Source organism: Nicotiana sylvestris, chromosome 8, assembly GCF_000393655.2.
Source record: "Nicotiana sylvestris chromosome 8, ASM39365v2, whole genome shotgun sequence".
Classification (NCBI taxonomy): Eukaryota; Viridiplantae; Streptophyta; class Magnoliopsida; order Solanales; family Solanaceae; genus Nicotiana; species Nicotiana sylvestris.
The window spans coordinates 32,257,534-32,278,367 of NC_091064.1; the positions used below are offsets into that span (position 1 = coordinate 32,257,534).

General features: G+C 38.6%; 1 protein-coding gene across 1 annotated transcript; it reads left to right on the forward strand.

Moving 5' to 3' along the window:
* Positions 1-14,050: 14,050 nt before the first annotated feature.
* Positions 14,051-14,473, forward strand: LOC138874884 (uncharacterized). The gene has a single exon (XM_070153670.1). It carries the CDS (start codon positions 14,051-14,053, stop codon positions 14,471-14,473), a length of 423 nt encoding a protein of 140 aa, XP_070009771.1.
* The last annotated feature ends 6,361 nt before the right edge of the window (positions 14,474-20,834 follow it).

Sequence of the window (20,834 nt, forward strand, 5' to 3'; positions counted from 1 at the left end):
TTAATTATCTAAAATTAAACAATTATGAACCTATGTGCAAATTTTAACTTTTAACCGCTTTTGTTCCATTTTTGAAGTAGATTGAACGTCATTTAAAACATGCATTTGGATCGCGCCACATGAAATGTACCCGCAATCCGGAACACATTTTATTCAACGTTTTAGGATTTGGATTTGGGTCACATGAAGTGTCCACCCGGGTTTAAGAAGGTAAAATTATTAAATAACGAGCCTAAAAGCAACTAACGCGTTTCAACTTTGCAAGAGCCATGGAAAATTCAACTAAATGGCGCACCTCGATTTCTAAGGATTCGAGTATTAATTAAGTGAGGGTCATGCATTTTAAGATTTTACTAGGCATGGCACACCTCAGCCTAGAGAACTACATTTAATTGTATATTAAACGTGCCTAACCCAATAATCAAAGTAGCACCTCCAAAGAAATATGAGCAAATGAAAAGAGAAAAGATCCAAAGAAACTAAAATCGACACAAAAGATTAAATCCAAGCAGTAGTGCACCGCCACAGAATCGCCAGAAACATTAATCCAAAAAGCATCATTTCTATCTTTATCCTTTATGTAGCAACAGAAGCACACTTTGAAAATTTGCTAACTACACTAATATTAATGAAACTCAGCAACTAAAACCACAAAACAAACCATAAGAGAAAAAGAAAAAAAAATCTTGGCCCATTTTAACTAGTCAAATCTGAAATACATATAATAAGTTGCCAAGCACGAAACGAAAAGCTTCACATAAAGCACCATCAAAGTATAAAGAAAATAAAGTCAAGAAAATAGACATACAAAGCAAAATTTCAAAATGTCAGGCGCATCAAATATCATAAGTTGCAAAAAATACTTATGGCTTCTACTCTGCTAATTAGAATTTGCTGGATATATATATATATAAAGCAAAACATGTATTTAATAACATAGTAACAAAATAAAATGAGAATGGGAGAAATGAACCTTAAGTAAAGCAATTTCAGATCTGTAATTATATAAGAAACTCGTGCAAAGGAATACAACGTCAACAAACTCACCAGAACCGACTTTCAAATGAACAAGAACCTCACCGGAATAAGATGTAGACCATGTTGTCCAAAACTTCAAGCATCTCAACCTCAATTTTCAATTGATCGAAGACAGGGAAACTAAACGCGACAAAAACCAAAGCTTCTGTTGTTGTGTATGTGTGTGAGCAGTGAGGAGTGGCGACGAGGGGACAGGGCTGCTATGGTGGTGAACGACAGTGCTGCTGGGATGGAGAAGCAGCGACGATGAGTGTGGTCCATCGCTGATTTGGAGGTTGCCGGATTTCCGGTGAGCTAGGTGACGGACGACGGGCCCTACTCTTGGATTGTCGCTGATTTTCTAGGTCTGTTAAGTTAGGTGGGGTGTGTCGAATGAGACCAGTTCAGGGGGTGGGTTTGTTTTTCACTATTGCGGCGCTAGCTTCTTGTTTGCAGAATGTCCCCCTTTTTCTCTTAGGCGTTAGGTTCATTGGATATGGAATTTTTTATGGTTTTATTTTTTTGAAGAAAAGATGAACTGGTGGGGGTCGTTTTGCGGCTATTTTCAGCTGCTGCTTCATTTTTTGATTTTTTTTAAGCACTTATTTATAGGTATAGTCTAGGTCTAGGTGTATCTTTGTGTATTTTGCCCATTAGTCCCTAGGTCTTTTGTGTTAAGTCCTTAAGGTCCTCTTTATTTGTTTTTATTTTTTTTTATTCCAAAGAAGAGTCTAGTAGGGTCCCTAGACTTAATGGACTAATCCGAATTGGGCCAAGAATTGGGTTCTAAAACTCTTAAAACTATGATCCAACACCTTAATCGACTCATTTTAAATTAAGATAAATTACTACCCCATGCCAAAGGCTAACATGAAACTATTATATATTTTTTATTTTTAAAATTATATAAAGGTAAATATAAGTACTATTTTTGTATATTTTTATTTAAATTTATGAAAGATACGTAAGCTAAAAATATATTGTTTTCGTAATTTTCCATTTTTATGACAAAAATAAAGTAAAGAAGTTAAAAATAGTTGAAATAGCTATATTAGGCCTAAATTAAATATTTACATGCTAAAATATAAAAAATCATGGGGAGGGTCAAAAATCACATGTCTACAACTGCCCCTCTTTGACTGAGACAAAGAATGACTAGATAGGTTTTTAACCCGACCCTTATTTGGAGAGACTAAAACTAAGAGAAAAGGGGAATGTGACCGAGCCCTGGTATCTGGGCTGCCTACATATCCTTGGTTATAAAGGAATCAGGTCATGTGTAGTTCAGAAGTGAATGAGGTGATGGAGTATACCGAGGTGGAGAGCCGGTCGAGGTGCCGTTCAGCCGAGGTTCCGGTCCGCGGTCCCTGTTATTACATCAAAATCAAATGTAAAAGACTAACTAAACCTGTCAACTACGAGTTACAAGATTCCTATCTATAAGTCTTCTGAAGCTTGATCTTGAGTCTTGAATGGTTCTTCGTGCAGACTTTAGATTTAAACCTTGTTGCTTTCTAGTTGCAGGTGCTAGTTCATTCTTCTTCAGATTTTCGGATCAAGACCGAACATGTAGTGCTTGTGACCTCGGCCATGTCTTTGAGCAGCCCACATCTTTTCATCAACTTCTGCATTTGGATTATCTTGTTGCCTTTCTCTATTTTTCCCTTATTGTGACTAACTTCTGTTGATCATCTAGGACTGTTGACTCGCATTCTTGACGCGAGCTTCTTTTGTTACTAACATGAATTGCATTCTGAATTTAATTCCCCTTTTTTCCAGGTGGGCACCTGATTGCTGAACTTGAACTGTCTTCTCTTGTTACTTGACACTGTTTTCCCTTCGAAACTGCTTTCTCGTGAAACTCGAGTTGTCTTCCTTCGACACTGCTTTCCCTAGAAACTTGAGTTGTCTCCCCTTGTTCTCCAGGTGGGTGCCTGATTACAACAAAACAGACAAAACAAAGAAATTTTTCTGCCCCAGTTTGCACTAGGAAGATTTGTGAGTTGTTAGCAAAATTGTAAACCACTTGTACTATTGATGCAATGATGAAAGTAAACTAAAGAATAGACTAGGAAAACTATAAACTAAGCTAGACTAAAGTAAAAACTGACCTTATTCTCCAGGCGGGCCCCCTGACTGCTAACCTGAAATGTATTCCCTGCTCTCCAGGCGGGCTCCTGACTGCTGAACTTGAAATGTATTCCCTGCTCTCCAGGCGGGCTCCTGACTGCTGAACTTGAAATGTATTCCCTGCTCTCCAGGCGGGCTCCTGACTGCTAAACTTGAATGTATTCCCTGCTCTCCAGGCGGGCTCCTGACTTCAACAAAATAGACAAAACAAAGAAAATTTCTGCCCCAGTGTGGTGGTTGGGCACAAATGTGAGTGTTAAACTATATCATGTTACCAAATATCAATAAGAACTTGAAAGCTAGAACTTGAATTGTACTCCCTTGTTTTCCAGGTGGGCTCCTGATTGCTGGCTTAAAATGTATTCCCTACTCTCCAGGCGGGCTCCTGACTGCAACAAAATAGACAAAACAAAGAAAATTTTCTGCCCCAGTGTGGTAGCTGGGGACATATGTGAGTGTTAAACTGAATCATATTACCAAATATTACTAAGAATTTGAAAGCTAGGTCCCATTATCCAGGGGGGTTCTGACAACTCTTAACTAAACGACAATTTTAAATCTAAGATATATCTTTTAAAGGCATGACTTCCGCTACATCTTGTTATCTAAGAAGGTCTTAAACTACTCCCCATTATCCAGGAGGGTCCTAAAAATCAAAACTCAAATTTTATATTAAGAGTGACAACTTTTATAGTTGAATTATACTACCCTACAGCAGAACTTACGCTAAATGTTATTATCTAATCGAAATCTTAAAGCTAAGTCCCATTATTCAGGAGGGTCCTGGAAACTCCTAATTGAATCATATCTCAAACATGCAAACTTCTAAGCTAACTTATATTCCTTTGGGATACATTTATGCTAGATTATGCTATTTCTGAACTTTAAACTAGGTCCCATTTTCCAGGAGGGTCATGAGAATCAAAAATCAAACCTGTTTGGTGACTGCCTTTCTTTATGGAGGGTTTCTCCGAAACAAACTAAATTTTCTGCCCCTGTTTCAAATCAAAGAAAAATCTTGTCAGTTTAAAAATATGGTGGTTGGTTTGTGGCCTTGACTTAGAGGACGGTTGCTCCCTCACTTCCCATGATAACTTTGATTTCCACTAGAAGACCTTGCTTGTTTATTGATTAACCACTTTCTCTGTCACCCTTATCACAGAAAATACTTCTGATCCGTTCCAACCCAATACCCTTCATCTATTGCATTGTGCTCTTGCATGTATTAAACCTTTGTGTTTCTCATGAATCTCAGCATGACAATTGCCACCCACTCATCGCGCATGTTGTTTTTTCTTGACTTAAACCACTGGCCCTGGCCTTGAGGTCTGTTGCTCCTTCACTTGCCACGATAACTTTGATTTCTGCTCGGAGGACCTCGATTGTCACTGATTAAACACCTTTTTTCAATCTTACCACAGAAAATACCTTTGATACCTCCATCTTGTTGCATTGTTCATGAATTGATATGCACCAAACCCTCGTGTTTCACCAGAAATACCTTTGATCCGTTTACCTAGCACCCTCCATCTGTTGCATTGTTCCTGAATTAATGTGTACCAAACCTTTGTATTTCACAAGGGTCCCAAAGTATGTTGATTGTTACCAGCTCAGTGCGCTTGTTGTTCTTTCTTGACTTATGACACTTTGATGTATTGGCCAGATCCCGTTTTGTGCAACTGGAAAGCTGGTGGCAAATTTTGAAGTCATTTCTCACTTATTTTGACCAAACAGACTCAGGAAGAGGAAGTAAACAGGACAAAAGGAACAAAGTAAAGGACAAAGGAAATAGATGATTCCTATCAAGAAAACTACAAAGTAGAAACCTATCAGATGTGGACACCGACTCTAATGACCATGACATGACCCTGTGGCCTATTCTGTCGAATAAGCCTGATGTTTAACTCTTGTTGTACCTTTAAACCGTGAAACTGGGCTTCAATGCTCCGATTATCCAATCTGATTCACAATCCTTATTCGACTTGTAGTGCCCGGAGAGTTTTCACCATCAAGCCTCTCGCATTTGTTCTTTCTCTCAACTTACTTTCGCCTTACGGTGCCCGCGAGTGTTTTCACCAATACGACTCTCTCATTTTCATTATTTTTCTGCTTGGACCAGAGTGTTGCCCCTGATATGAATTACCTCTCCTTGCTTGACTTGGCATCTCTCAAAGACTGATCGGAAGGTCTTTCTTCGGATCGTAACGTGGGCTTTTGGATAGGTTTAAAAAGAAAGGATATCAATAGGCTCAAAACAATTCACATGGGTTCAAAATTACAACTCTCGGAATCAGATTTCTTACAACAACCACAACTTTTGCCCCAGTTTCTTGCATGGGGACTTTTGAATTTTTATTTTGATGAGACCGAACCGTGATGCTGCCTAAGTATCCTTAAAAGGAATCAGGTCGAACGTAGTTCATGTTATAGGAATTACTTTGTTTGTTGTGATTTTTCTTTTCTTTTTCTTTTCTCTTCTTTCCTTCTTTTCTTTTTGTTCTTCTCTTTTTTTCTTTTTTTTTCTTTTTTTCTTTTTTTTTCTTTTCTCTTTCTTTTTCCTTTTCTTCTCTCTCTTTTCATTCTTTTTCTTTTATTTTTTTTTTCCTTTACTCATCTGTTACGCTTGCATTTCTGAACTTTGTTACTGATTCCAAAAGAGGGGTATGAAAGAAAATAAATGAGGCTCAAATGGGTAACGAAGGATAAAGTGTTTAGATAGTAGAACAAAATGCCTTCGTCATTCCAATCTTCAAAACATGCCAAGTACAAAAAACATAATTAAACAAACCAAGGAAAACATTCGTAACATCTTTTGATTGCGCCAGACTTGATGACCATATCCACACATTCGCCTTCTACATCTGTTACATACAAAGCACCATTGGATAACACTCTCACTCTCACCACCACGAACGGCCCCCGATAAATTTGGGGCAAACTTGCCGTTATCTTCACCTGATGTTGCATGATGCATTTCAATAGTGTATTTTTATGTTCTATTTGCCCCAGTTCCACACAATTCAGGCTTGAAGTGATCTCAAAATACCTTTAATTATCCCCCTCAGATGTCCCGGTCATCTTCAAAATTGTTTTATTGCTTCATGACTAAAATGACCTTTTAAGACCAGGCTGAGAATTACGCGTGCATGTCATGTCACTAGAGTCAACAAGAAAAGAACTATAAAAAGAAAAGAGAACGAAACAAAAATGACTAAAAATAACAGAGAACAGAAAGTTGCATTAGACAGATGGTGAAAGGGTTTTAACAACAAAACAAGCAAACTAAACTGGGGTTAAAAACCTAGAGCAAAACTAGACAACACTAGACGAGCTACTATGACTAAACAAACTAGGCAAAATAAAAGGATAGAAGGGTTTGAGTCACTAGACAATATCCGGATTACAACCCTGAAATAACCCGGACAACAGAAATGACAACAAAATAATCCACCAAAACTCCTCCCTGGCTAACCAAGAAAAGAGCGTATTTCCAATTGCCAAGCTCGGCATCTTAGCCACTGAATTTCGCATCAACATTACTAGGACCTTTACAAACTTCCATCACATTATTCTTAACAAATTACTTTTGGGTTCCCTTTGCTGGCTCGTTCTTAAGATCAACCTCTGATAGCACTAAAAACTTTTCAACGTGTGGACCTTTGAGGATCTCAGAAGAATTTTCATATTCCCTTTCAAAACAAATCATACTCACCATATGCGTCTCATTACGAACAAGCGATGGACTTTGGCTAGTGTTTGCTGCATCTGGATTTTGCACGACAATGTCACCTGCATCAATAAGCTTCTGAATTGCTTTCTTCAGATTCCAACACTTCTCTATGTCATGCCCCAGGGCATCTGAGCAATATGCGCACCTTTGAAAAAAATCAAACTTCTTTGACAGAGGATTTGGCATTTTTATATGAATCGGCTTCAACATGTCCAATTGCTTCAACTTTTGGAACAAAATGGCATATGATTCTCCAATAGGTGTGAAAGCCTTTTCTTTTTTCAGCAACCTCTCATTCTTAAATGCTTGATTGGGCCGAAAACCTGATCCAGGGGGTTTTCGGTAGGCTCGTGGGGGTGGATAGGCATTTTGTGGAGCTGGGTACTGGGAAAGTGATATACGATTTTGGGAGTTCCGTGGAGAGAAGTGGCATTGGGGAGGATCATCTAGCGCACAAGGATATCCACGGGGACGATGTCGAGGCTAGAAGTGTTGATCGGGAAAGCCCATCAAATCATCTTTTCTGTTTCTCTTTCTTCCACCCAAGCTTACTGGGATGTTCTGAATGTCTTTCGAACAACTCATGATTTTGCCTGACTTGATTCTCTCTTCCACTAGCTCCCCTATTTTTAACACATCTTTGAAAGGCTTCCCCAGGGCCGGGATCAAATGACTGAAGTAGGTGGGGCCCTGGGCTTGTAGGAAAAGTTCGACCATTTCTTCTTCACCAATCGGGGTATTGACTCGAGCAGCTTGCTCCCTCCATCTGAGCCCAAACTCCCTAAAGCTTTCCTCCGGCTTCTTTTCCATTTTAGATAGGGAGGAGCGGTCTGGGGTAACACCCGATCTGTATTGAAAGTATCGAACAAAATCTTGAGCCATGTCACCCAATGTAGGCCAATTACCAACATATTGACAATTATGCCATTCCAAAGCTGCCCCAGTCAGGCTCTCACTGGAATACGCCATCAACAAATCATCTTTCTTGCCAACACTTCTCATTTCACTACAATAATCCCTCAAATGGGCTACCGGATCTCCACACCCATCATACAAGTTAAACTTTGGCACATTAAACCCCGCGGGCAGGCGAACGTCAGGGGACACAGACAGTTCTTTGTAAGCCATGCTACCTTGGTCTCCCCTTCCTTGTTTATTCTTTAAGGATTGTTCTATGCCTTTCATCCTCCTGGGTATCCCATCTCGCCCTTTTCTTCCTGTGAACTCTTCATTTACAACATGAGGCCCATCCCTTAGACCCTGCTTATATGAGTTGGGAACATTGTGGGCAACCTCTGAGGGGTAATATTGGGCATCATGAGCTTTGAGTGGGTGTTCATTGTTGGGGATGGTGGATAAGACCGGAGGGCAATTTTTGGGAAAGGTAATTGGAAGATGAGTGATGGAGCTACTAGGATGGTTGGGAAAGCCATGATAAGCGGGTGGATCTGGAGAGTATGGGGGATCATTTGGCATTGTGATCGGTGTTTGGGTAAGGGTAGCATTTAGGAAGCTAGGTGGTGGCGGGGGTGGTACCTTCCCAGTCATCCAGGCCTGATACATATCCGCCATATGTTGTCTCAATATCTTTACCTCTTCAACCAACCCATTGTCCTGTTCAACCAACTGTTTTCGGGCCCCGATATCAACCAACTCAGTTCTGTTGTTGTCTGCCATTACCTTTTGACTTTGTGTTGTAGAGAAGAGTTACCACTTTAAAACCACAAACCAACCACCCTTCTGTAATGAATATAACAAAATGAAGCCATCATGTTAGCGTTAGGGCATTTAACATAAGATAATCTCACTTTATGTGCAATGTACCTAGCCACAGTTATTGGTTCTAAAATGATTTCGAGGGTACAAAGGTCAGTTGTCATCATCCCATTTTGTTCATTTCAGCCTCTCTTTTCTTTGTTTTTCTAGCCCTTCGTAGCTCGCTCCTTTTCCTTCCCCTTTTTCGTTTGATTATCGCTCTTTTTCTTCCTTCTCATTTCTCACATCCAATTACTTCACCCCCCTTTTTTCCTTTTTTTTCCTTTTTAAAAAAAATGATTTGATCGAACCCTATGTAGGTTGCCTACGTATCACCACCCCGCATGAATCAGATCTTTGCGTAGTTCTGGAAGATCAGGAATAAAGGAAACAAACTGATGTTCTCTGTTTCTACCTTAATGACTCTGACGAGAAAAGGGAAATAAAAGAAACAAATCTCTTTTTTTTTAAAAAAAATTCTAGACTTAATGTTATATAACCTATTGCAAACTCAAGCTTAACGAGCATATATTTTGCTTTTTTTCTTTTCTTTGAAACAAACACTCCATGGGAAATTATTAAGGAAAACCCTAGAAGAGAAAACAAAAATATTTTTTTGATTCTTTTTTTTAGGAAAAAGATCGAAAGAATAAACCACGGAAAAATATTTTGAATTTTCATTTGATATCCTAACGCAAGATTTCGAAGCAAGCAATGAAAAATATAAAACAGAATGTTTTTGGATTTTAATTTTGATTGCCTAAAGGAAAAATTCTAATGATAAACAAAAGATAAAGTATGCTTTTTTTTTCTATGTACAATATCCTAAAGTTCTAATGAAGATAAAAAGATTTTTTTTCATCTTTCATTAATTTCTCGAAGAAACACCTCAAAAGAAAATCTTTTTGGATTTTGGAATTAACACCTTAAAGAAAGCTTTTAAAAAAGTACTAAAATAAAATTCTCTCTTTTTTGTTTTGAAATTTGGTCCTAATATACTAAAGGAAACATAAAAATAATTCATTTTAAGTCCTAGATATTAATTGCCTAAAGGAGAAACAACCTCAAATTTTTCATTTCTAGAATTAGTATTCAAAAGAAAACTTATAACGGAAATATAAAAATGCAACATCTCTTTTTTGGATTTTTGAGTTACAGCACATTTTTTCAAATATAAAATAGAAAATAACAATAATAAAAAGACTTGACATTACTGTACAAAAGTAAAAAGTAAAAGACGACATAAAATGAGGAACAGACTCAAAACATAAAAATAAAACAAATCTCCTTAAGCAACTCCTGAATGCGGTGGTCCTGGGGTATCTGTCATGCTCAAACTCCGGTAAGTGGATCCACACCTGTATGAGAAAACTTAAACCAACACTATGTGAGACAATAACATTCCCTACTAGACACATGCAAGACATGATTGAGGCTATTTTTGCAAAATGACTTATTTGGCCAAAAGATGGCTAGAAGTGCAAAATTTGGCTATGACCCCGCAAAGCCAAGAACCTAAGATTTACTAGGAAGACCGGACCCTATGTGGGTTGCCTACATATCACGCCCCGAAAGACGAGAATCAGGGATACGGGCGAGAATAATAAAAGAAACAACTAACATATAGAAAACACATTTTTTCTTTCTTTTTTTTTCGAAAAATGATGAAACATATAAAATCTTTTTGGATTTTCTTTTCTTTTTTTTGATTTTTTGATTTTTGAAAAATGATAAGAAGTGCAAAATATTTTGAAGTTTCCATGCTTTTTTCTTAATAAAATGTAACAAAAATGTAATTGGGCCCTACTAGCTTCATCCTCAGACTTCATCCTCTCTTTTTTTCTCTCTCATTTTTTTTCTTTTTTTTTTCATTCGCCCTCAATTATCATTGGTCCGCCAAATGACCTTTTTACCCTTGAAGAAATGCAACATGTAGCACATAGGATGCATCAAGATGGTCTTTTCATTTCGGGTACACCTGTCCTAGACAAACCCAACCCTTGTGTTGAGTCTCTAAAGTCAAATGCACATGATGCAAACAAATGTTCCTATTTAGGGATCCGGCATGAGGCTGAGTTATTCTAGGTTCAAAACCTGGGTTTATTGTTCTAGACCGGGCTTACCCGAGCGGACAGCTCGAGCCGGGGCGAGGCAGCGTACCGGGAATACAGAAGTTTCACCGGCTTTGCAACTTGTCTGAACCTCGTTCTAAATTTGGAATATGACTCTAACATAAAAGAAGTCACACGAAGTGCACACTTCTTCATGATTTAGAAGACTCAAAGAGAAGAGGGATTTCGCAACAATTTATATACAGTTCACGGAATATCAAAGCGGTAAAAGCAATCAATTAGCACATTAGGCCCAAATCATGTAACAAAATCAGATAATGGATAAAGCCAACTATAACAATTATTCTAAGCTCGAATTCTTGAACCCTGAACTAGAGATTCTGGGTTCGATCCCCAGCAGAGTCACCAGAGTTGTCACACCTCCTTTTTCCTACCCCCGGAAGGGCGTAAAGGAGTTTTTCCAATTAAAGGACAATCGAAACGGGATTATTATTAAAAGATTCAGAGTCGCCACTTGGGAGATTTATGGTGTCCCAAGTCACCGGTTGAATCCCGAATCGAGGAAAGGGTTGACTCTGTTCAACAGTCCGCGAACCAGAAATCCGAGTAAGGAATTATGTTAACCCAGGAGAAGGTGTTAGGCATTCCCGAGTTCCGTGGTTCTAGCACGGTCGCTCAACTGTTATATTCAGCTTAATTATCTGATTTTAAACAATTATGAACATATGTGCAAATTTTAACTTTTAACCGCTTTTGTTCCATTTTTGAAGTAGATTGAACGTTGTTTAAAACATGCCTTTGGATCGCGCCACATGAAATGTACCTGCAATCCGGAACACATTTTATTCAACGTTTTAGGATTTGGATTTGGGTCACATGAAGTGTACACCCAGGTTTAAGAAGGTAAAATTATTAAATAACGCGCCTAAAAGCATCTAACGCGTTTCAACTTTGCGAGAGCTATGGAAAATTCAACTAAATGGCGCACCTCGATTTCTAAAGATTCGAGTATTAATTAAGTGAGGGTCTTGCATTTTAGGATTTTACTAGGCATAGCACACCTCAGCCTAGAGAAGTACATTTAATTGTATATTAAATGTGCCTAACCCAATAATCAAAATAGCACCTCCAAAGACATATGAGCAAATGAAAAGAGAAAAGATCCAAACAAACTTAAATCGACACAAAAGATTAAATCCAAGCAGTAGTGCACCGCCACAGAATCGCCAGAAACATTAATCCAAAAAGCATCATTTCTATATTTATCCTTTATGTAGCAACAGAAGCACACATTGAAAATTTGCTAACTACACTAATATTAATGAAACTCGGCAAATAAAACCACAAAACAAACCATAAGAGAAAAAGAAAAAAAATCTTGGCCCATTTTAACTAGTCAAATCTGAAATACATATACTAAGTTACCAAGCATGAAATGAAAAGCTTCACATAAAGCACCATCAAAGTATAAAGAAAATAAAGTCAAGAAAATAGACATACAAAGCAAAATTTCAAAATGTCAGGCGCATCAAATATCATAAGCTGCTAAAAATACTTATGGCTTCTACTCTGCTAATTAGAATTTGCCATATATATATATATATAAAGCAAAACATGTATTTAATAACATAGTAACAAAATAAAATGAGAATGGGAGAAATGAATCTTAAGTAAAGCAATTTCAGATCTGTAATTATATAAGAAACCCGTGCAAAGGAATACAGCGTCAACAAACTCGCCGGAAACGACTTTCAAATAAACGAGAACCTCACCAGAATAAGATGTAGACCATGCTATCCAAAACTTCAAGCATCTCAACCTCAATTTTCAATTGATCGAAGACAGAGAAACTAAACGCGACAAAAACCAAAGCTTCTGTTGTTGTGTATGTGTGTGAGCAGTGAGGAGTGGCGACGAGGGGACAGGACTGCTATGGTGGTGAACGATAGTGTTGCTGGGATGGAGAAGCAGCGACGATGAGTGTGGTCCATCGCTGATTTGGAGGTTGCCAGATTTCCGGTGAGCTAGGTGACGGACGACGCGCCCTACTCTTGGATTGTCGCTGATTTTCTAGGTCTGTTAAGTTAGGTGGGGTGTGTCGAATGAAACCAGTTCAGGGGGGTGGGTTCGTTTTTCACTGTTGCGGCGCTAGCTTCTTCTTTGCAGAATGTCCCCCTTTTTCTCTTAGGCATTAGGTTCATTGGATATGGAATTTTTTATGGTTTTGTTTTTCTGAAGAAAAGATGAACTGGTGGGGGTCGTTCCTTTGCGGCTATTTTCAGTTGCTGCTTCATTTTTTGATTTTTTAAGCACTTATTTATAGGTAGAGTCTAGGTCTAGGTGTATCTTTGTGTATTTTGCCCATTAGTCCCTAGGTCTTTTGTGTTAAGTCCTTAGGGTCCTCTTTATTTGTTTTTATTTTTTTTATTCCAAAGAAGAGTCTAGAAGGGTCCCTAGGCTTAATGGACTAATCCTAATTGGGCCAAGAATTGGGTTCTAAAACTCTTAAAATTATGATCCAACACCTTAATCGACTCATTTTAAAGTAAGATAAAAATACTACCCCCTGCCAAAGGCTAACATGAAACTATTATATATTTTTTATTTTTAAAATTATATAAAGGTAAAAATAAGTACTATTTTTGTATATTTTTATTTAAATTTATGAAATATACGTAAGCTAAAAATATATTTTTTCATAATTTTCCATTTTTTATGACGAAAATAAAGTAAAGAAGTTAAAAATAGTTGAAATAGCTATATTAGGCCTAAATTAAATATTTACATGCTAAAATATAAAAAATCTTGGGGAGGGTCAAAAATCACATGTCTACAATGACATCACTGGCAGGAAGGAGCAAGCCATTTATTATCTTAGCAAGAAGTTCACATCTTATGTGAAAGGACATGTTGCGCCCTAACTTGGGTAGCACAAAAGTTGAAGTATTATTTGTCATCCTACACTACCTACCTCATTTCTCGCTTGGATCCGTTAAAGTATATCTTTCAAAAGCCTATGCCCACAGGGAGACTTGCGAAATGGCAGATTCTGCTCACGGAATTTGACATTATCTACGTAACTCAAACTGCAATGAAAGCCCAAGCATTGGCCGATTATTTGGCCGAGAACCCGGTGGATGAAAAATATGAACCTTTGAAGACTTATTTCCCTGATGAAGAGGTGATGCACATTGACGAGTTGGAACAAGTTGAAAATCCAGGTTGGAAACTTTTCTTTGATGGAGCTGCTAACATGAAAGGCGTTGGGATAGGAGCTGTACTTATTTCTGAAACAAGGCATCACTACCCTGTTACAGCTTAGCTTCGTTTCTATTGTACCAACAACATGGATGAGTACGAGGCATGCATTTTGGGGTTGAGGTTAGCTGTAGACATGGGTGTCATGGTAGTCTTGATCTTGGGAGACTCGGACCTTCTGGTGCACCAGATTCAAGGGGAATGGGAAACGCGGGATTTAAAACTCATACCGTACCAACAATGTTTGCAAGATCTTTGTCAAAGGTTCCGATCAGTAGAGTTCAGGCATATTCCAAGGATCCATAATGAGGTTGCCGATGCTTTGGCTACTCTGGGGTCCATGTTAAATCATCCAGATAAGGCTTATGTTGACTCTTTGCATATTCAGGACCGCGATCAGCATGATTATTGTAACATGGTGGAAGAAGAACTTGATGGTGAGCCATGGTTCCACGATATCAGGGAATATATCAAGATGGGGGTATATCCAGTACAAGCCACAGGTGATTAAAAAAGAACAATTCATCGTTTGGCAAGAGGATTTTTCTTCAGTGGAGGAATTTTGTACAAAAGAACTCCAGATCTTGGATTGTTAAGATGCATAGATGCTAGACAAGCCACGGCTATCATGACCGAAGTACATTCCGAAGTCTGCGGACCGCATATGAGTGGGTATGTTTTGGCGAAGAAGATTCTCCGAGCAGGTTATTATTGGCTCACCATGGAACGAGACTGTATCAATTTTGTGCGCAAATGCCATCAATGCCAAGTACACGGAGATTTGATTTATCCTCTGCCATCTGAATTACACACAAATGTTCGCACTGTGGCCCTTTGTTGCTTGGGGTATGGATGTCATCTAACCAATTGAGCCAGCAGCATCCAATGGGCACAGGTTCATTCTGGTGGCCATCGATTATTTCACCAAGTGGGTTGAAGCTAAAACTTTCAAGACTGTGACCAAGAAAGCAGTGGTCGATTTTGTTCACTCAAATATCATTTGTCGGTTCGGGATACCAAAGGTAATCATCACAGATAATGGTGCTAATCTCAATAGTTATTTGATGAAAGAGGTATGTCACCAGTTTAAGATTACGCATCGCAATTCCACCCCATACTGCCCCAAGGCGAATGAAGCAGTCGAGGAAGCCAACAAGAACATAAAGAAGATACTTCGGAAAATGGTAGAAGGTTCCAGGCAATGGCATGAAAAGTTGCCCTTTGCTTTGCTAGGTTACCGCACTACTGTTCGCACTTCAGTAGGTGCGACTCCTTATTTGTTGGTATATGGCACTGAGGCGGTGATACCCGCAGAAGTTGAAATTCCATCCCTTCGGAGTGTTGCCGAAGCCGAGATTGATGATGATGAGTGGGTCAAGGCCCGTTTAGAGCAACTAAGTTTGATTAATGATAAAAGATTGGCAGCAGTGTGTCATGGTCAGTTGTATCAAAAGAGAATGGCAAGAGCATACAACAAGAAGGTGTGTCCCCGAAAATTTGAAATGGAGCAGCAAGTATTGAAACGCATCCTTCCATATCAGGCTGAAGCAAAAGGCAAGTTCGCCCCAAATTGGCAGGGGTCGTTCATCGTAACGAAGGTGTTGTCTAATGGTGCTTTGTATTTAACAGATATAGAAGGCAAATGTGTAGATATGTCTATCAATTCTGATGCAGTCAAAAGATATTATGTATGATTTCTTTGGTTAAATTGTGTTTGTTTGTACTTGGCATGTTTTGAAGATTGGAATGACGAAGGCGTTTTGTTCTGCTGTCTAAACACTTTATCCTTTGTTACCCCTTTGAGCTTTATTTATTTATTTATTTCCTTTCATACCCTTCTTTTGGAATCAATAGCAAAGTTCAGAAACGCGAGCGCAAAAGATAAGGAAAGGAAAGAGAGAAAAAGAGAAAGAAAAGAATGAAAAAGAGCAAAAAATAAAAAATAAAAAGAGAAAAGAAAATGAAGAAAAAAAAAGAAGAAAAGAAAAGAAAAAGAAAGGAGAGAAAGAAAAAGAAAAGAGAAAAATCACAACAACAAAGTAATTCCTATGACATGAACTACGTTCAACCTGATTCCTTTTAAGGATACGTACGCAGCCTCATGGTTCGGTCCCATCAAAATAAAAATCCAAAAGTCCCCAAGCAAAGACACTGGGGCAGAAGTTGTGGTTGTTGTCGGAAATCTAATTCCGAAAGTTGTAGAACCCATTTGAATTGTTTTGAGCCTTTTGATACCTTTTCTTTATAACCCTATCCAAAAGCCCACACTACAGTCCAAAGAAAGACATTCCGATCAATCTTCGAGAGATGCCAAGTCGAGCAAGTAGTTGTGATTCATATCAGGGGCAACATTCTGGTCTAGGCAGGAAAAATGAAGAATGAGAGAGTCTTATTGGTGAAAACCCTCGCGTGCACCGTAAGGCAACGGAGGCTGAGAGAAATTGAAATGAGAGAGTCTTATTGGTGAAAACCCTCACGGGCACCGTAAGGCGATAGTGAGTTGAGAGATGAACAAATGAGAGAGGTTTATTGGTGAAAGCCCTTCAGGGCACCGCAGGCCGAACAAGGTCAATGATTTGGTGAAAATTGGGTTCTGAAGGTCTTGGGGCATAAAATATGACAACTGAAAGTTGATTGGTCGGATAGACTAGGCCGATTAATCTGAAATGCATGTCATGATCATTGGTACCAACTGCTCCACTCAGATAAGTCTCTTTTCTTTTTCCCTTTCAAACAGTCATCCAGTTTTGGATTTTCTTTCTTACTCCTAGATCTCAAAGTCATTGCTTTTCATTTCTTTTGGGTTTATTTCTTTAAGATGTTTCCAATGTCAATTCTGTTTAAGAGAATAAGAAAGGATTTCAAAGCTCACTACAACTTCCAAAAATTGCACAAAGCACAGTGCGGCTAGAGCATACCAAAGATAGCATGATGTAAAGTGGGAAATAAGGTGTCAGGGAAAGTTCCATTGGTCGAAGGGTTTAGTAATCTTGTGGGAGATATAGAGGGTCAGGTAGAAAGGTCAAAAATGTAAAACAACAGTTTGGGTGTAGAACACTCGGGTCATCCAAGGTCCTGTAGGTGAAAGTCAGTTAGAAAGTCAAGCGGTTCTTGGCCAGTTCGGGAAAACTAGTCAAAGCAAAGCATGACAGTGGAGAGACCACTTTCAGCAAGAATGCCGCAAACTAACCATCACATTTTAAACTAATAAGGGTTTTCTTTGATTTGAAACAGGGGCAGAAGATCTCGTTTGTTTCGGAGAAACCCCCCGCAAGGAAAAGCAAGCATCAGACAGGTTTGACCGCAAATTCTCAGGACCCGCCTGGATAATGGAACCTAGTTTAAAATTCAAACATGCATGAGTAACAAGGTCTAGCATAAGTCTTACCCCAAAGAAATATAAGTTGGCTTTGAAGTTTTCATTCTTAGGATAGGATTCAATTCGAAATTGTCAGGACCCTCCTGAATAATGGGACCTAGCTTTAAAATTTCCATTAGATAACAAGATTTAGCATAAGTTCTGCTGTAGGAAAGTATAATTCAGCCTTTGAAGTTGTCACTCTTAAGATGTGATTTAATTTTAAATTTTCAGGACCCTCCTGGATAATGGAATTTAGTTTTAAGACCTTCATAGATAACGAGATTTAGCGAAAGTCATACCTTTAGGAAACATAATTCAGCTTTAAAACTGTCATTTGACTAGGAGTTTTCAGGACCCTCCTGGATAATGGGATGTAGCTTTCAAATTCTTAGAATATTTGGTAACATGATTCGATTAACACTCACAGATGTGCCCAACAACCAAACTGAGGCAGAAAATTTTCTTTGTTTTGTCTATTTTATCGAAATCAGGCATCCACCTGGGGAGCAAAGGAGAACAACAAAAATATTAAGGATAGAAAGCAGTTCAAGGTCAAGAAGTTAGGCACCCATTTGGGAAACAAGGAAAGATAATTCAAAGCAGCTATTCAAGTGTTGGTAATCAGGAGCCCACCTGGAGAACGAAGGGAAGTAGTTATTCAAGCGTTGGTAATCAGGAGCCCACCTGGAGAACGAAGGGAAGCAGCAAGCCAAGTGTTGGTAATCAGGAGCCCACTTGAAGAACGAAGGAAAGCAGCAAGTCAAGTGTCGATAATCAGGAGCCCACCTGAAGAACGAAGGAAAGCAGCAAGTCAAGTGTCGGTAATCAGGAGCCCACCTGAAGAACGAAGGGAAGAAGCAAGTCAGGTGTTGGTAATCAGGATCCCACCTGAAGAATGAAGGGAAGCAGCAAGTCAAGTGTGGATAATCAGAAGCTCACCTGAAGAACAAAGGGAAGCGGTTCGAGTGTTGGTAATCGGGAACCCACCTGAAGAACGAAGGGAAGCAGTTCAAGTGTTGGTAATTAGGAGCCCCACCTGAAGAACGAAGGGAGTCAGCAATTTAAGTGTTGGGAATCAGGAGCCCACCTGAAGAATGAAAGGAAAGCAGCAATGTTCGAAGGAAGACGTTTCAAGTTCAGCAATCAGGCGCCCACCTGAAGAAAAGGGAAAAAATCTTAGATTACAATTCAGGTCAGCAACAAGGGAATGACACTGGACAATACGAGTCAACAGAGCAACAGGAGCTACAAGATCAAGTTTGAAGATATAGATAGGATTCTTGTAATGCATAGATCGTAGTTTAGTCTAGCTTTTTTCATTTTGTCATGGTGTAATAAGGAGTTCAGTAAGCAGAAACAGCAGCAACAACAGTGAAATCACAGCTTCATGGTAGTCCTAGCTACCGAAACTTCCCGAACTACACTGACATGATTCCTTTATAGCCAAGGATATGTAGGCAACCTCGGAAGCAGGGTGCGGTCAAATCTTTCAAAAATGCTTCCCAAGGAGTATTCAAACGGGCAAAAATCGCTCGTATCCGCTCACTTTATCTTTGCACGAAAACTCTCCGTGTTTCCAAGCAAAGAGGGGCAGCTGTGAGCACATAATTTTTTTCCTATGTGAATTACTCCCATAAATTCAAGAAAAATAAATTTTTCTCATTATTTGCAAATTCGTAGATTTTGTAGCTTTTTGCTAATTGCTTGCATTTGTCCGCGCATGTTTAATTTTGTTTAATTCATGAAAGTACAAAAAATATATATTGCATTTGCGTTTAGGATTTAATTTTGAATTTTTAGATTAATCGATAAATAGTTTGTTTTATAAAAAATGGAAAAATCACAAAAAACAAAAAATAACTCATTTTGCATTTTTTTAGTTTTATGTTTCGAATTTTGTAGTTTTTCTTTTAATTTGGTTTTTAATTAATTGTGGTAATTATTACTTGGAGTAATTAACTTAATTCAGTATAATTTGGGGTTAGAATTTAGTTTAGGTTTTATTTTAATTTGGAGAAAAGAAAAGAGTTTTGAAATAAAAGAAAAGGAAAAGGAATGAGAAAGTTCAGATTTTGGGCCTAGCCCAAACCAAATCCCCTTTTAAACTCGTCTGACCCATAGCCCAAACCATGTCACACCCGGTCTGCCCCGTTCAATTACCAAACGACACCGTTCAGCTACTAAATGACCCCGTCTCAGTCATCTTCCATCTGGATTGTTGATCTCAGTTGATCAAACGGTCCGGAACTAGACACCTCTTAATATTTAAGTGTCCGAACTCCCCCCCCCCTTACTCCCTTTACTCATCTCTCTCAACCCCCCATCCTCAGAGACCATACCCCTCAAGAACCCTAATTCGCCACCCTTTCTCCCACCGTATATGCCTGGCGGCGCCACCGCCAAATGACCTCAAATCAACACCCCAAACTCCTCTTCATTTCCCCATTCCAAATCTTCACTTCTTTTCCCTCTAATCCTCACAGAACGCATCGAATATTAGAACAAAGCCTGAACCCTAAAATCCCAAAAATTAAATTGGCGAGGTTTTAAAAAGATTTGAGGTTGGATTCGACTTTAGTCGTGTGTTTTCAGTCGAGAACGCATCGACTAAGGTCTATCTCAACAAAAAATCAAAATTTCTTTGAAGATTAGTTTAAGACTCGTTTCCACCTGGCCTGATAGGTATTTTCTAGTATTTTCACCTGGCCCGTTTTTCTTATTTTCTTCTATTCTTCTTCTTTTTTTCTGTGTTCTCAAAATTTATCTCTGCATTTGTTTCTTTTAAGTTAGAATTAATGTTAGTTATTAGCTTCTTCAGTTTTGTTTGAATTCGTTAGGTTAGTTTGTTTGATTGTTCTCTTTAGTTTTGGGCTGTTTGAGAGCATTTGGTTCATGAGGTTTGATTGAAATCCGAATTGCCCTTTTTCTGCCTTCTTGTTTCTTCTGAATTTCTGATTTAGACCTGGGCCCAAAGAAAAGGTATTAGCCTAGGTCTTGTTAAAATCAGGCTGGTTTGAGTCTTTGGGTCAAATTGACCCATGAATTTCCTAAGGGTAATTAACGAGGCTTAAAGGGGTAAATTAGGAAATCTAAGGTAAGGGAATCTCAGTAACAAACTAGAGAAGCTTCTAGGAAGCTGGGATTGGGGTTATTTTGAAAGTGTGATTTTTGCAATAAGGGGTCTAAGCAAATATGAGAATTCCAAAAGGTTTTAATTGCAAAAACTGATTCCTTTAGGTTTCCCTAGAAGCTTGCCTATAAAGGAATCATTACTTGAGATTCAAGTCAGAAAAAAATTAGAGATAAAAACTCTGAAAATTGCAAATGGCTGCGCTTAGAAAAGAACTTGAAAAAAAACTCCTGTATTTTTGGGTAGAAAATTGGTCTAATTCTGCATCTAGTCTCTCCATTGCAAACCTTCAAAGTATTTCTAGCTTATTCTGAGATTGAAAGATGAGTTGAGGGCTGTTAGATCAATGTTCTATTACTGATCATTGAGCTGATTTCTGCT